General features: G+C 33.1%; 1 protein-coding gene across 1 annotated transcript in view; it reads right to left on the minus strand.

Moving 5' to 3' along the window:
* Window positions 1-17,450, minus strand: part of LOC149486954 (uncharacterized) — a 46,069-nt gene that overhangs the window by 5,958 nt on the left and 22,661 nt on the right. Inside the window, exon 2 of the mRNA XM_089697093.1 lies at window positions 6,035-7,093. Coding sequence (XP_089553219.1) covers window positions 6,035-7,076 — 1,042 coding nt within the window. The 5' untranslated portion in view covers window positions 7,077-7,093. The remainder of the gene's footprint in view (window positions 1-6,034; window positions 7,094-17,450) is intronic.

The following is a 17,450-nucleotide window of genomic DNA, read 5'->3' on the forward strand; positions in this document are numbered from 1 at the left end:
CACGCGTACGGCGTAACGCAAAAATGTTACACTAAATTTTTGTCCAACCCCGATAAAGAAGTTTCACTTCAAAAATCCCATTTAATTATTATGATAATATAAGCAATAGTATCAAAGCGTCGCAGGAACCAATATACATAACAAGCTGGGAATATTAAAGGCTTAGTGGCAGTGCAAATTGCAATTGCATTCAAAGTTATTAGTAAAATTATGATGTACATTGCAATGAGAGGGATCTAAGATATTTAAATGTCATCGATAAATACATAATTTATTTGGCAGCATCCTCAGCAAAATTACCCAAACATGAATGTTATTTTTATTAAAGTAAGTCTTATTAAAATTACTACGTCAATAAAAAAAGATAAATTTCCTACATATTACCCGCTCTTTTTACACGCTTTATATTAGCTTCACCTGTATGTTTGTAACCGACTTCTTTGGGCGCGATTTTGACCCACTTTAAACGGCCAGATTTCGTTCAAACTTTGTAGATTTATTTAGGACCGATGACAATACACTAATTTGATAAAATAAATAATAGTTAAAAAAAAAATAAAAAACACGCGTTTTAAGTATAGAAAACCGAACTAAAAGCGTGTTTTTTAGTTTTTTTTAACTATTATTATTTTACTAGTATTATAATATTACGATGATTTACGGGTTGGATTTATGTTTCAGATATGTTTTGACGTTAAAGTGTTTGCATTCAAAGTAAACAGTTTAACTTTGTTGTAATAAAATCTAAAAAATCACAGCTATTGGATTGGTACAGGAAAAATAACGAGTGTTTGTGCATTATCATAAAATAAATTTGAAATGTCGGATAAATTATTATAAATAAGCTAATTTTAAACTGTGACCATGAAAAATGAAAATTATGAATTTGGATACTTAGCAATATCATATTTCCGAACAGTACTGCCATGCCGGTAAATGTAATTAAATCCAGCCTGTAATCTGAGCATGATTGATGAACGAATGAAACTTTCCGTTAATTTAATAGAGATAATGAGAGAAATGACATTTCAACATCGTTAATTTACGAATACCCTCTTTTTGATGTAATTATTGTATGTACATAAATGTCTTAATAATTCGTTACAAGTGGACCTAAAATATCAAAATAATTAATAACTAGATACATATATTTATTTCCGTTAAATTCCGTTTGAATTGAAAACAGTTTAGAATTTACGTGTTTAAAAAATAAACGATGATTGCAAAACGCAGAAAATCGCGGAAAATGTAAATTATTCAAGCGTTTTCCCAACAGTGGCAAATATTTTAACGGAGTTGCAAATAAAACTGCAACTTACTGTTTCATTGAAAAGAGTTTCAAATGTAGAACATTTTATTTCCTTAACAATTAACTGCGTCTTTAGAGAAAAACAATTGCAATTAAGAAACGTTTTCTTTTCCTTATTTTCTTAGCAATCAATTAAAACTATAATTAATCGGGAGATAGATGATTATTATTTATATTTTAAATTAATTATCATTAAACTTTGCTCAAAAAATATCTGAAAATGAATAAATTATAAGATTTTAGTTAGAATTAGTCACCTGTACGATACGATACCTACTAGTATAGGTGACTATAATAGTAATAATAATAGGGGCGTAGGGATGTGATGACCCCATCGCCCACGGTTGGAATATCTATTGTCTACGTGACAATAGATATTCCACCCGTGCAATCAGTCAACCCGCAGGACACCTTGTGGCGGGGTGTCGGGGAGTAGCGACCCCGCGGGAACCGAGTGCTCCCGGGGGAGGCCCCTGTCTTCATCTCCGGCTCGCCTTCACCGGCCGGTCGGAGTGAAGCCTGACGAGGACAGGACCCCCACCTCTGGCTTGCCTTTACCGGCCGGCCAGAGTGGAGTCGCGAGAGCTTTTAGCTCGAAGGGTGGATGCGAAGCGTAAGTGGCGAGTGGGCACGTGATGCTGGACCCTCAGGGAGCGCGTGATCGTAGTTTAAAGTCCAGGGACGCCTCTCCACCCTTAGCTGCTCACAATATGTTGCCCCCTTGTCGCACTATTGCAGCGACTTATTTCGGGGGCCCATACAGTGAGAGGGCGAGTCACCACCTGCCAACATATTTTTACTTTCTTTTAGTAGAAAGGCAGGTGCCATAGTTTCCCATAGTCCTCAGTACCAGTCCATTTAGCATCCCAATCCATAGCCCAATCATTAAATTTCCATACCCTGCAATAGTCCTACATCGGCCGCGGACTGCCCAGGGCTGTATCTCTATAGTGCAGTCATGGGCAGGCTGCGGCTGGTGTCCCACAACACATTAAAATTCTCGAAAGGGCCTCTGCGTGTTGGATCCGTGTCCCCACGTAAGCCTTCCAAAGATCCGGGTACTGTCCTTCTGGTGGTACCCGAGTATTATGGAAATGAGAAACATAATAATAGAAATACATACTTATCAAATACTTCTTATGACAATTAATATATTAAACAGAATTATAATTCAAAAGTTATAACACTATGTTTGCTTTACACACTACAAATTATATTTAAACTAGATTTCCGCCCGCAGCTTCACCGTTCCCGTGGGATTTCCGGGATAAAACCTATCCTATGTGTTAATCCAAGTTACCCTCTATATGTGTGCTAAATTTCATTGTAATCGGTTCAGTAGTATTTGCGTGAAAGAGTAACAAACACACACACACATCCTCACAAACTTTCGTATTTATAATATTAGTAGGTTTATGTAAGTAAAGCTTTAAAAGCTTCATTCTCAATTTGTCTCATGACAGGCTGATCGATCATCATAATTACTTTATTATATTAAAACTTAAACATAAAAAGTTAACAAACAATAAACATTACAGTTTTACCAGAAAAATAAGAATTGAAATGCAGATAAGAAAATTGGACAAGCTTTGCACAATTCACCTCTGTTTAAATAAAGGATCTCACAATGGATTTTGTTCTATAATTTTCTATCGCCACGCTATTCTCAGTTGATTAGCAAAATTCATTGGTTCCCACGTTTAAATTCAAACGAATTGATTCTACCCAAAAATGCAGTAAAAAGATACTTTCTCAATAAATTTACTTTAAACCGAATGCTTTTGGATTTGAAACTAAGCGAAATTATCTCGAGTATTTCCGATAAAAAGATAGCTACCGTATTTCTGGAATATGTTTAAATAAACAGGTTTCATATTTTACTTTCAAAGTAAGCATATTATAACTATTCATAGAAATTAATACCATTCAATGAAGGACTTGTTTGTACTTGAAAATTAAAATATGTGCGAATGCATAAAAATCCATAAAAAATGAGATTTATCGTTTTATTATTACCCATCGGGGTCATAAATAAGTCAAGAAATCTGAGTTATTTATCAATGTTAGGCGAACATTAATAACACAAATATTTCAGCCGATTTCATCTAAATGCAACTTATTATTAAAAAGGATTGGAGGATTAAGTTCGTTTGAAAGCTAACATTTACGATAAAACCTTTTACTTTCAAAATATATCTTAATGGAGTTCTGTGGAGAACAAATGTACTTATATTATGAAAGAGGCAAGATAAATGCGACGAAAAATCGAAGAAATTGGAAGCATCAAATAAATCTGATATCAAAGGCAACATCTATAAGTACTAATATTATAAAACTGAAGAGTTTGTTTGTTTGAACGCGCTAATCTCAGGAACTACTAGTCCGACTTGAAAAATTCTTTCGGTGTTAGATCGCCCATTTATCGAAGAAGGCTATATAATATCATCTCGCTAAGACCAACAGGAGCGGAGCGATGCGGGTGAAACCGCAGGGCGCAGCTAGTCATAATATAAATCTGATATCAAAATAATATATCTGCACATTCCCAAAGGCCTTCAATATTTCATTAATTAATTCCAATTAATATGAGACTTAGAATGCACCAATGGTTATATCTTCTGATTTATTGCACATAACAGTGAACGAGCACTTAACAAAATTACAAGGAAACGATCAATAACTTCGGGCTAGGGAATAGCTCTGATTTTACCCTCGTTGCTTATATATTAAACTTATTACTTGGGTATCATGTCTTTAATTTATAGGTTTTAATTAAACGCGACCTAATACCATACATGAAATATAAATGTCATGTTTTGTTAAATAAAAATGTAAAATTGACATGATTTTAAAAGAGCAACTACGATTTTCTTGTCCGCTCTTTTCTGGTGGTAAATTGTAAAACTATGTTATGACGAAAAAAATAACTTTAAGAAGTTCTATTTAATAAATAAATGTCTGCGTTTGAGTTTGAGTGATAAATCACTTTACCTTTTCGAAGATATACACATTATTGAAGATATACAGCTTATTAAGCAAAAGATAATACTTGTTATGGTAACGTGGTTAAAATCTAGTCCTAGGTACCCAGGCGCCCAGATACCCAGCCCTAAATGTAACCTGCGTCATTTGAATATGCGAGATCTGTACCACTGCCAAATACACTGAATTCAAAGTGCTCATTACAATAAAAAATATGAACAAAAGTTGTAATACCAACGATTTGAAATATCAATTACATGAAAGCCGTAAACGTATCCTAGAAATAATATACATTTTCGGCTTCTGTATATTTTCTGAGGAAGCGCAAAGTTCTTTACGTACGATATATCTTACTTATTCCTATATTTTATGGAAGAGGGAGAGCTATTTTCTGCTATAGTATGCGGTATGAGCATTTGAAAAAAATATCTAAAAATAATGATTTATATTTTATGATAACATGACGACACAATAAAAATATGCCAACCGTAACAAAGCAAAACGCACAAAACACGAACCACAGTTTTATTTTCAATACCGGGAATAAAACAACCGAAATCCCACTCATGAATAATATAAAACAAAAGTCTATACGAGCTTACAAAATGGTGCTATAAAGTACCTAATAAACAAGCGGGAATGTTTGCAAATAAAATGGCATTCCTCGATGGAAACGGCCGAATTTATCGCTGCCCTTGCGAAATATAGGTACAATTCTGTGAGAAGACGCCTGATTTACGCATTTCGGCTATAACGTGACGAATAAAAGCATTATACGCGTATCAAGATGCCTCTTGAAATATTCTTAGGCTTTATGTATTGCTGTAATAGGCGGTAACGTTCGATCATTCTGATTAAAGAAAAGCGTCAAGCGCGATTGGCAGATGCGACCGTTTTACGTCTTTTTACGTTTTATCACCGCACATTTTTATTAGTTTTTTATTAGATGCTTTATTTCTCGTTTTTAGGCTCAGCCTGGTGATATTTTGTAAATGTAATAGCTGTTTGTCATGCGTTATACAATGAACGAAATAATATTATAATGTTCGCAAATGTTAATTCAAATATACTTGTTGTGGGATAGCTACACTTTTAGCAGAACTATTATAATATGACTTCTAAATATATAAAAACAGACTTCATAAATCCTACTGCAAACAATTTATTTACATGTTTATGTATCTAAACTCTGCAAAACGAAAAGTAAATAAAAACAGTAGATACATTTATTTTATTGAACAAAACATAACCGGATTGTTCATAATAAATATTTAAATAATAAAAAAACGTTCGCCAAGTTTATTTTAAGCGATTGCATGTTAAAATTTGCAAGTAAACTAATTTGCTAACTAACCCAACTTTGCTTAACGAAAGATTACTAGCGTTCCACATTGCTTGCACCTTTGGAGCAAGGCTTTTTAATTAGATCTAAAAGTTTTACATCAATTTGTGACTTAATACCTTTGATAATCATTTAATAAGTATTGTATGGTATCATGCTATTAAATTGTATACGCTTATTTTGAAACGGATACATTTTTTCCGATATTATAATTTATAAATATGAAAATATAGAGTATGGATTCTCTTATCAGGGTAATTACTGTAGCAATTAAATGCAATGCATATAATACATTTACAAATTTAAAAAATGTTCCTATAAAATCGTATCATATTTACTGAACTTTTATTTTATCTAGATACGTATGTATTGGAAAATACAAGTAAAGATGTAATACGTACCATCCAAGTAAACAACTGAAGACAGTGACTTATCATTTTCAACTACAGGCCTGATCGTTTCGTACGATATTGTCGTCAACAGATTATCCCTCAAATCCAGGACGATAAGACTCCTTATATCCTCGAGGATATCCTCGTAGAACGACGTCAATTTGTTACCAGACAGTGTCAACTTTCTTAACTGAATCAATCCCCCAAACGCTCTTTCCGATATATACTCGATCGCATTATTGTCCAGCATCAATTCTTTTAAACCCCACAACTCGCTGAAAGCCAAGTTACCTATCATTGTCAACTTGTTGTTCCTTAAATTTAATCTCGATAAATTCTCGAGCCCCTCCAACATTTCCTTAGTAACGACTGATATGTAGTTCACGTCAAGGCGCAGCTCGATTAGATTATTTAAGTGCTTGAAACAGCCTTCGTGTAGCAGACTTAAATTATTGTTCGATAAATGTAGAACGTGTAAATTAGGAAGGTTGAAAAACACGTCTCGCTTCAATTCCGATATGAGGTTATCGTCTAAACTGAGATTGGACAGCATCATCAGCTGTGAAAACGAATGCTTGTCCAAGTTTGTTATTTTGTTGGACTTCAAAACGATCTGTCTCACCGTAGAGGAATTCGTGAAAGCGTAAGGAGGAATTCGCTTAATCGTGCCGAATTGAATCGAAAGGTATTTCAGTTTATCCAGTCTAACTATAGCCTTCGCCGGTATAAAAGTTAATGCGTCATCGGTCCGAACGTTGAACATTAGGTGCTCTATTTCAGATTGTGAGGAAAAACTAGGCCAAATTGCATCATCTTCCGTTAAACCGCCACTGAATATCCAGCAGTCAGCTCTGGTCGCCAATTTCAGTTTGTTACTATCGCAGTAGCAGTGCACTTTTGATCTACGGTCGACGATGTCACAGACGTTAATGAAAATTGGCATTTGGTAATAACGTCGGTCTATTTTGGGCTTCGTATCGTTTTTGCTCTCTGTCGGTTTGACGGTCAATAAGGAAGCGATGATAATTAAATATTTTGTCATTTGCTCCATTATACACGTGCCACAATCTGAAACAATAGAAAAGCAGATTTTAAACATAATATAAATGTTTCAGTTAAAAGTACTTTTAATGAGAACACTAATGCAAAAGCACTAGTGTCCTAAATACGTGTAAAAATGTCTAAAGTTTTTCGTTTATACTCCAACTTATATGCAATGGGTATGTACGCACTTTACTGCAGAGTGTTACCGGCCGACTTTAATGCGCCTTTTTATGTTCGACGAAAAGCTTGAATTGTTGAATATCTAAGTAGCATAAATGTTACGTATTTTTGCTACACATTTTCTAAATTTATTCAATGTAGTCTCCGTGTATGGCGTTCGAGTGAGTTGCATAAACATAAGTTCCGTTGGCGAGGTACTGCTATTAATATGTAATTACGTACTCAATCCTTGCGTGTTCCATGGTATTTACTTTATTAAACATTAGGGTCGTTAAAGAGGGACAGGTGCGAAATAATTACAAAATAAGCGAAGGTCATATTTGTAATTTATGAGGACGCCATTAATATTCATTACGTCGCATTGCCGATGTTTGAATGAATATTCACTACATGTTTGTTAATCATCATCAACAGGTATTAACCTAATTAAGTCGTTCCGACCAATTTGCGTTATTTCGTGACAAAATCATATATTTCACAGTGGGATTTAGGGATTTTAAAGCGAAGTCGGCGCGGGGAAGTTCGGTAGCGGATTAAAAGTTCGGTCGGGATTTGCATTGTTAAAACTACATTTTAACTGAGGAAAAATGTTCACGAGTATTTATGATGGTACATCGCGTTGCAGCGGTTACTGCGAACCGTACGATCGAGGGTAACAAGCTAAATTATAAGAGCTTACTGTACGCGAACAACTGTGAACAATGTATGAACGTATAACTGATGTTTTAAATTAACATTTGTGTTATGTGGACGTGACATTCTTTGTTACAGATAAGAGCTTGTATCAGTATTATGAATGCGCATATTTCGTTAAATATAGCTGCAGAGTCTCTGTTGTTGTTTAACATATTTTCACAAGAATGTGTCTCTATGAATCTATTGGCTATGGCTCGTGTTATTTCTTAAACAGCCTTGTGTTAAAGCTAATTGAAAGTAAATTGCTGTCATCCTTGGGAGACATGGGGCTAGTTAATATAGTACAAAATCGTTGCAAATACTTCATTGGGGACAAAGAACCCAATAATATTATGCCCCACAATATATTTATTTACTTATTCGTATTCATAATCATAGCAACAAATTTTAGGTTTACTAACTACTACAGAATAGTACACAAGTATTTATAAAATCTTATAAAACATTTCAGTGATAGACGACGTGAAAACAACTGTGCTTCGTGGGCGAAAGAACAAATACAATACAGTCAACGTTCTTGCTACCAGCTAGCACGGTAAAATCATATTTTTACAATATAAAACTAAATTTAAAATGTTATTCAGTAGGTACAAAGAGGTAAGGATTCTCTCTTAGACGATTTATTCCAAACAAAGCGAACTGAACGCCATTAAAAAGCAAAGCAATATTTCTTCTCTTGCCTTTAAAGCAACGTTGAAGTTTTATTTCAGTTCTTTCTCGTTATTTCTTCGGCCTTTCATGGAGAAAATTAGATGGCCATGCTTACACATTTTTAAATATTGCACAATAAAAGATGTAAATGTCGTTCTTCTCACCCATAAATTGTAGCAAAGGCTTGAAGTAAAGGCAAAGTGATCACGTTTCAAAAGATAAACGAGGAAACTCAACACTTAATAGTTAATATCACTACAACTCCCCCTTTCTAGTAAAATGTCTTATACATAAAACATGTAATATTACGCCCTACTTCAAACGCAAACATTTATTCATTTAAATAGGCTTCTTTAAAGCCTAAAGGCTTCATATGATGAAAACTGATGTGCCAATAAAATAAAAATACCGAAATCATTCAAAGGTACATTTAATATTCATTACAACAAAACTCAAGAACACTGATCATATGATCATAGAATCACAGAATAGAACAAGATATAATCCAACAAAGAGACACAAATAAAATGAAATAGATAGAACAAAGACGCAGAAACATAGCCCATGTTTCTCCAGTCATGTGTGTTGGTTCCTACGCCATAATACGGACACAATATTCTAAACTCTACTGAGGAAATATACGTGTACTTCTTATGCTATACAAGAATTAACAAACATCCGATGCTTCGTTTGAATGTTACTTTAATAATTATGTATCAATCAGGAATAAAATAGCTTTAAAAAGGTCAAAATAACATGTAAAATCGGTTCTTGATTTTATCCATTCAACAAACTTATTATCAAATAAACAATATAATAAGTGTGTTCACAATTCGTCAATCGTCACACGTATTAACAATAATTTGTGTAGATGTGCCTATCAAAATCTGTTTTGTTTGCAAAAAAATAATAAATAAGTATCGCTCTTAACTCCAATCATCAAATATTTTTCTTCCCACAAAAATATCGTATTTTTAATAAAATTAGAACTTGAAAGAAATATAAAATAATAATGCATTATCACCTCCAAACGATAATGGAGCTATTATCATTATCCAACCCTTACTCTTAATAGCATTCAACCCCATTCACGAATACATCTATCTCATTTCAGCTAAAATATCCATAATTTGTTGTGGTTTTCAAAGAACAATGATTCTTGCATTAGAAAATATTCCTAATAAAATGTTCCTAATAAAATACATTTTATTTTTGTTGATGTTGAATGTTAAATGTTTTTGAAATGAAACTTCTTTAGACGCTTAGAGAGTAAAATTTCAAGGTCGCGACATGACAATACCGTCACGGCATGGTTAGGCGTCGATTTTGTTATCTTTGAATTTTGCCAAAGAAGTTTCACTTCTGACACGCATGCTCGACACACACGCTCTTTTTAATACAGAATCAATTCCAATATTAAAATAGGTTGGTTACAGGAATACCTACCTCTGATATACTAACCTAAACTCTCAAGGTAAAAATAATAATTGTAATCAAATAATAACTGGCGTACTAATACCTATTAGACAAATAATAAGTAGATTATATATTATTTTCAAAAATATCATATTTAAGAGTCGAGTAACAAAGAAAATGACTGGTGTTTTCTATCCAGACAGCTTAGGTTTTGGTTTTCATAAAGATATTTATGTGCTGTCATGTTACATGTTCATTTGTATTGTAGCGTGTCTATTGAATAAAATATCAGTTTCTTAACCTCAATGAGTTTCAAGTATGTTTCAATTTGTACGTAAAATGATATCACAGTCGTAGTACAATGATTGATTTGAGGTGTTTTATTTATATAACTAATATTTACGAGACTGAGTCTCTTTATCACAACTAATATGACATTTATATAAGCAAATTCCCTTTAAGAATAAATAAATCAAGAAAAATAATATTTTCCTACATACGCATCCATATTTTACATAAAACACAGTAATTGTGACGAAATTATATTATGTAACTTAACTATATTTTCATACATATATTATGAAAGCTGAATATCTAACCAACTCCTTTATTCGGATGTTTTATCCACGTGTCGTGATACATATAAAGCTGTTTTCCTATTACGATACGGATACAAGATTTGTCGAATGTACGTTTCATCGTGATACGTGTAGAGGAACGCAGGTGAGAGCCGTTAGAAGGTCGAATTACGACCACGGCCACGGGGCGATCCTAGTATTTATTAATGCAGACCAATGTACATGTGGTAGCAACTGTCGGTCAAGGCTAGAAACAAATCGAATATGAATTATTGAATACACCTCAATGCAATATCGTTAAAAAATTCATCACGTATTCCACGGAGCAATTAATTTTGCGCCGTTTCGGTTTAAAAGTAAATAATTTATTCAGCAAATGGACCGCACGGTTGATCCTACGTTAAACAAATTTATTAGGACGCTTTGTGAATTATAAAAGCTGTAAAACTTTATGTCTATTCGAAGGTCTCTAGAATTTAGGCCACTAATTGGGCACAATGAGATCTATAAAGCTTTTTATTTTAATGACTATTATTTTATTATAAAAATCTTAGTCTGAATATTGTTGAATCTCAAAGAATATCTATTATTCAGACTCAACACAATGCCATCTTTTTTCGAACTATAATTAAAACTTACAGTTTCTTTCAATAACTACAATGAAGGTAATTATTATTTTAATATTAATATTTCTTAAGCTAGAAGCAAAAGAAAAACCTTTATATTGCAGGAGCACAAACCGATATTAACTATAGCTACACTACATATAGAACGATCTCTTACAATTAAATGTGATAATAAAAAATACGCCATATTAATAGATTTTTTAAAAAGTCAAACTAAATACACAAAAAGACGGACAAAATGAACTGCAGCTATAACTTGTCTTCAAACTTATATCACGATAGCGCGTCTTGCGGCTTGATTTACGTCTACGAATAAGTGAAGGAACTTTTGAAGCCTTATATCACTGGTATTATGGTTTCCGTTTCTTTAAGAATATTTATCAATAACTCTTTATTTATAAACAACGTATTTTATGCTATTCGGTATTAAAATGGTTTATAAAATTTCTTCATTCATAGCTATCTTCGACTTAAGTATCGACCTAATTGAAACAACGAAAAGATTCCTTACGATCAAACAGATGGAGGTTTTCTTAATTAATTGAGCTATGTACAAGACTAGCATCCACATCAAACAATAATAAGACATTTAAATGAAACCTGTAAAAAATATATAAAGGAAACCCCTCGAGTCTTATTCACAAGTAAAAACAACAACTATAATTTTAAAACCAACCACAGTAAACTATTCTCTCTACACTATTGATCGGTACATTAAGCTCTCCATCATAATATAAGTTTCGATAAGATATTTACGTCAAAGAACGTGCCTGCTTTTAGACAAAATTCACTTAGACATAAGAACAGGGACGGGGTAACTAGTAAACAAAAATATTCCTGGTTTACTTGGGGCCCTGGGCCAAAATTGTGGCATTTTAAAGTAGATAAGATTTTATAAAAATGTTGCGGAGAATGTTGAATATGAATGTGATGATGATGAATATATAAAATAACTAAACTAACGATTCAGTTGGACCATTAAACAGGTGAAAATGTTTCGTCTGCTTTTTAAAATTAATGATTTAGTTCGTTTATATTTCAGCTTTTAAAGCATTAATAATGGGGGTCTTCAAGCGTAGAGTGAACAGGTACCTTCTAGGGAAGCGCGTTCCATCTTAGATCACATCTCAGCTTAACATCAGCCGAGATTGTGGTCAAGCGCTTCCCTATTCCCAATAACAAAAAATAAAAAAATTCTAAACCTCGTCCAAGTGGACCTCGTTCAAAATGCTTGAAAAGCGAAGACGCTTTTCAAGTATTTTGAAATATGCTTATTTAGCATATTGGGGCCTCAAAATACAGAGCCCCATAAGAATACAGTCTGTACTAAATACATAAACGAGGCTAAAACTTGTTGGAACATTACATGCGGTTATTGTGTTATGGAACAAGTGCTTTGATAAAATACGATGTGAAATTTTATTGCGAGTATGCGATAAGTGGGTTTGTATTACATTTAGTTGGTATCAATGAGAATTATATCTGGGAGCATTTCATACAACGATGTTAACTTCTTGTATTGTTACGAAGTATCTAACGTAACGAACTATTGAAAGTGTAAAATTTTCTACAATGAAATTTCGATTGAAGAAATAATAATTGTGAAAATGAGAATCCATTTATGTATTTTAAATTATTTTTACGTTTAGAAAAAAACTAAGTTTTAATGTTAATTTTGAAAAAAATCATTGTAAAAATACTTGATAATGACCTTAAAGTACGTACCTACGTACGACGTACCTTTTTCGGTGTTGTATATGTGTGTGTGAAGCACTTCACAAAAACATTACCAACTTTCTGCTCCGTCTGTCCCTATAAGGCTTTAACATTCACCAAATGTATCAAAAATAATACAGACGTACAAAATAAGTGGTTTTACACGGATTTCAGCGGGTAAACATTGTACGTACATTTTTGTTACCTTCGCCATTCATAAAACCTCTCACCAAATGGACGTAGAAGTAAATAGGCACAAAATAGTTCGGACGTGGGTAACTAGGCTGAATCAATTAACCTACTGCGGCAATTCCTATTCACACTACATGTGAATTTTGCTACCAAAATAGAGGTGTATTTGCACCAAATGACGTTGAATAAGGGCCAGCTTAATGTTAACTTGCTAAATGTTTAGGAAATGTGCTAGATAAATAGTGCTGGCGGGTTTTGCTTTGCTATTACACTTACTAATTGCCTTAACATTTGAATATGGGTTTTTACACTTGCATTTTAATTATGTATATACAAATTGGACATTATTTAGGCCAACGAAAGCTTAGAGAGAAAATAAAGAACTGTCCGTAATTTTCAGTAAAATTATTCATCATTTATTTTAGAAATTAGAAGTAAAATGCATATATATTTCATTTAGTAGGCACTTTCTCAAATAATACACATATTGCCTTTATAAGTAATAATTACATACAGAACTATTTTCCTACATCATTTGCATTACAAATTAGGAAACGAAATGGTTGACTAATAAGAAACTGTTACATAATATAACAATTACCATACGGTTAAACGTGAACAGAATATTCTTCGGTTCTTATCAGCAGTACTATAATAACATTATCATTACGAGAACATGAAAACAGTTTGTATTTGTATTTGTCTAGTTTTAACACGAAAGGATTTTTTTTATTCCGTTCTAATCTTTTTGTAAATTGCGTTCTAATTTCGTATCTTTATGTTCTTATTAATTTAGTTAAAATGAACAAATCAAATCAAATCTGTCAAAAGAGATAAGCTTATAAAGGTAATTTAGCGACTATTTTCCTTATATTATAACTTGATAGAAAAACACTTGGTTTTACAAATCCAAATTTCTGACAAAATTTTTATTCTAATTCGCATTTCTACGATTCAAAGTTCTACGATATTTTATTGAAAAGAAGTCACAAAATTTAACTTTTAATACAGTTTGAAAGAAAGTGCAAATAGCATTTAAGAATTGCAGCGTTTATAGAAATAGACGAAGCGTGAAATATTTTTCCATAATGAAATTAAAGATTGCATGACAATATTTACTTTTATAAGTAATACATAACTGTTTATGTTAAATAGTTCCTAGAAAATGGTATTATTATTAGGTACTGCTTAAAGCACATGTAGGTATTCTAAAACCCTGTTTGACTACAGTAAAATTATATTCAATATTTTTTATTCCAAGCGTTTTACAAATTGGCTTCCGAAAAGCATCGAGCATATTATTAGGAATTTTAAATTAGCCTCTACAAAGCTCAATGACCTCAAATTAAAAACGCTAAAAAGTTTTCATGTAAAAAGGTCATACCTTACATGTGACGGACGTGAATATTTAACATGGACCCCATAGCAATTGACCTTTACGTGGTATGGGCGAAAGGTCAGTTACGATTAAGTGCACACGGTGTTATGCATTATGGCTGTACGTAAAATATCGACGGCTTTTATGTTGGAAGACTGGATAAACATAAAAAAATATATTGATATTTTTAACTTTAAAATATATTCAAAATATGGTGGAAAATAAACTGGCTTATCGTTTATAGGGCAATTTTCTTGCTCTTTAATTTCCATTACGGAAACTTGGCTTATGTTTCGTTTTAAGGTTGTAATAAATGCAAACACATGTACTTAAATATTTCCAATTACTCTAAGTATTGTTGTTATAATTCTGAATTAGCGACTGACAAAAAAACAATGAAGAGATACTTAAAAAAAACATATGGGTATGATTAATAGAGTACATACTTAATTTTATTGTACAAAGCAAAATAAAACAAAGGCCACATCATTAAAAAACCACTCTAAATAAACACCACGAAAAACACCGCACAAAGTCCTAACAAGTCCGAAACTAGTAGTCAAACAGTACAAACTATTTGATTTATGATAGCAATGTGGAAGTTTGTTGAAATCTAGACCTGCTTAACCCGGCCAAGACTGCTAGTCAGCAAGCAGTTGATTACCCTTGTGCCTCAAGATTGTAGGTTCAAGCGATTTCTGTGAAACCTCTTTTGTAAAAAGAGCAATGCAGTGCAGAAAAGTCGGTGTTGGTATTTTAATTAGTTTTAGCAAAAGCTTAATAATTATTTTATAACGTTTTTAATATAACGGAACATGATATAAGTTTTAAATGATAAAACAAAATTCAACTGACTGACCGGTTGGCTTGGTTGGTAGTGGCCCTGCCTTTCAAGCCAGAGGTTGTGGGTTCGATTCCCACCCGGGAAAAATATTTGTGTGATGAACATAGATGTTTGCTCTCTGTCTGGGTGTTAATTATCTATATGAGTATTTATTTAAAATTATATATCTATGTTTATCAGCCATCTGGTTTCCATAACACAAGCGAAAGCTTAGTAGTTATGGGATCAGATCGTGCCATGTGTGAAAATTTTCCTGAAATATTTTTTTTTTAATACTTTCATCACGATGACGAAGATAAATGATATTTAAATTTAATTAAAAAATAGACGTTATCATAAAAGTGTGATCGTAAATAATTTCTTCAGATAGTTGTGGTAATAAGAGGATGTATAATTTGCCAATCAAGCCTCTATGAAACAGCAACAAAAATAGCGGATAGTACATCCAACGCATCACAAAGAAAATTCTTACACCAACGGTAACCGAACCTGCATTATCTATGAAGATTAAATCGATTGCAAACCACTTATTACCTGCATGGTCTAAGGTCTTTTAGGCATAGACGATAGAACAACATGGCTATTGCATGCAATGCTGCCTTGTGGATGATAGTCGATGTATGTTGGTAATAAAAGGTAATATAACGGTGTACTTTAGTATTATTTGATTATTAGGGTGCTTTTCCACTAATGTGCGAGGATGTGTAGCGAGGAATATGTTTGCAAATAACCAATAGTATCGCTTCAAACGCTAAAACTTCAAACTAAATGAAGCGATACAATTGGTTTTTACAAACATTCCTGGCTACACATCCTCGCACACTATTAGTGGAAAACCACCCTTAATGTTCTTAGTATCTTTATTCTATCACCTAACCCTTGTTTTCAGCAAGTTAACTTGGTGAGAGTTTCACACAATTGCTGAGTACACTGGATAACTTCTGAATCTTCGTTTGCAAAAGAAAATTGTAGAAGAATTACTTTATATAACCTAGTATAGTGTTATATTATCTGCTATAAGGCGGTCACAGAAATTAAATGAAGATTATTTTAGGAACGCTACATGTTAAGTTTCTATATTTATAAAATACTACATAATAAGACCATATGTAGAAAATAGAGTCCTATTAGTTAAAACAACCAATACTCAAAACCGGTTGATTAATTGTTTATTTTTGGTTTGTAAGACAGTATTCTCTTGGAAAAGGATAATTTTTTAATTCAGTCAAAAAAGTCAACCCAGGCAGAACCGGGGTGAAAAGATAGTAGGTAAGTAAATTAAAAACCAATGATACGTAATACGTACACAGATTGAATAAATAAAATATATCAATTATTTCAGCATATTAAATATACAAATACCGAATTTTATTTACTTGGGATAATGTTAAACATCCTTTTAAGTTACATTAATCCCCGAATTGTTATTTCATACCGCCCCTTTGGTCAAGTATTTGCGAAAATGAATCAAAAGGTATACGCAGTCAAAGGCCGCTCTCAAAAATATATTTGAGATAATAAATTATTTATGTATCATAGTATAAAATAAATTAATAAAATATACTTACACTACACGTGTATTAAGAACCGTTTTATTGGGTGATCATAACTGGAAAACCAAAATATTCTTGGCCTGGTGTAAAAAGATATCTAATCTTAACTTTCTAGACTTGCCAAATGAATTTCGATTAAAACTGTTTCTAATGAAACTTTTAAAAATAAACCCTAAGCGTTCTAACAGACGAACGGCAAGTTGCGAGCGGCAGAGGCTACTTCAGCCGTCGCCACATATCGACGTCAGTCGACGGTGCGTCGACGGCAGCAGTCAATATGTCGACGGCTGCCGTCGACAAGTGGCGACTCTGTCGGCTGCCGTGACGGCAAACTGCAAGCGTTTGACGTTTGACAGCATCCGTTTTTGCGTGTCGACAGCAGCCGTCGACATGTGACAACGGCTGAAGTAGCCTCTGCCGTTCACAACTTGCCGTTCGTCTGTTAGAACTCTAAGAACGAGAAATTGGCGACAAAATGTTATATTCAGAAAGACCAGATTCGTTCGCGTGCACAAACCTAGCCCATATAAATAAAAAAAACAACCGTAAAT

The sequence above is a fragment of the Colias philodice genome, chromosome 7 (assembly GCF_061535455.1).
Source record: "Colias philodice isolate Cphi_HAF_F1 chromosome 7, ilColPhil1 Martin Lab GWU primary, whole genome shotgun sequence".
Taxonomy (NCBI): Eukaryota; Metazoa; Arthropoda; class Insecta; order Lepidoptera; family Pieridae; genus Colias; species Colias philodice.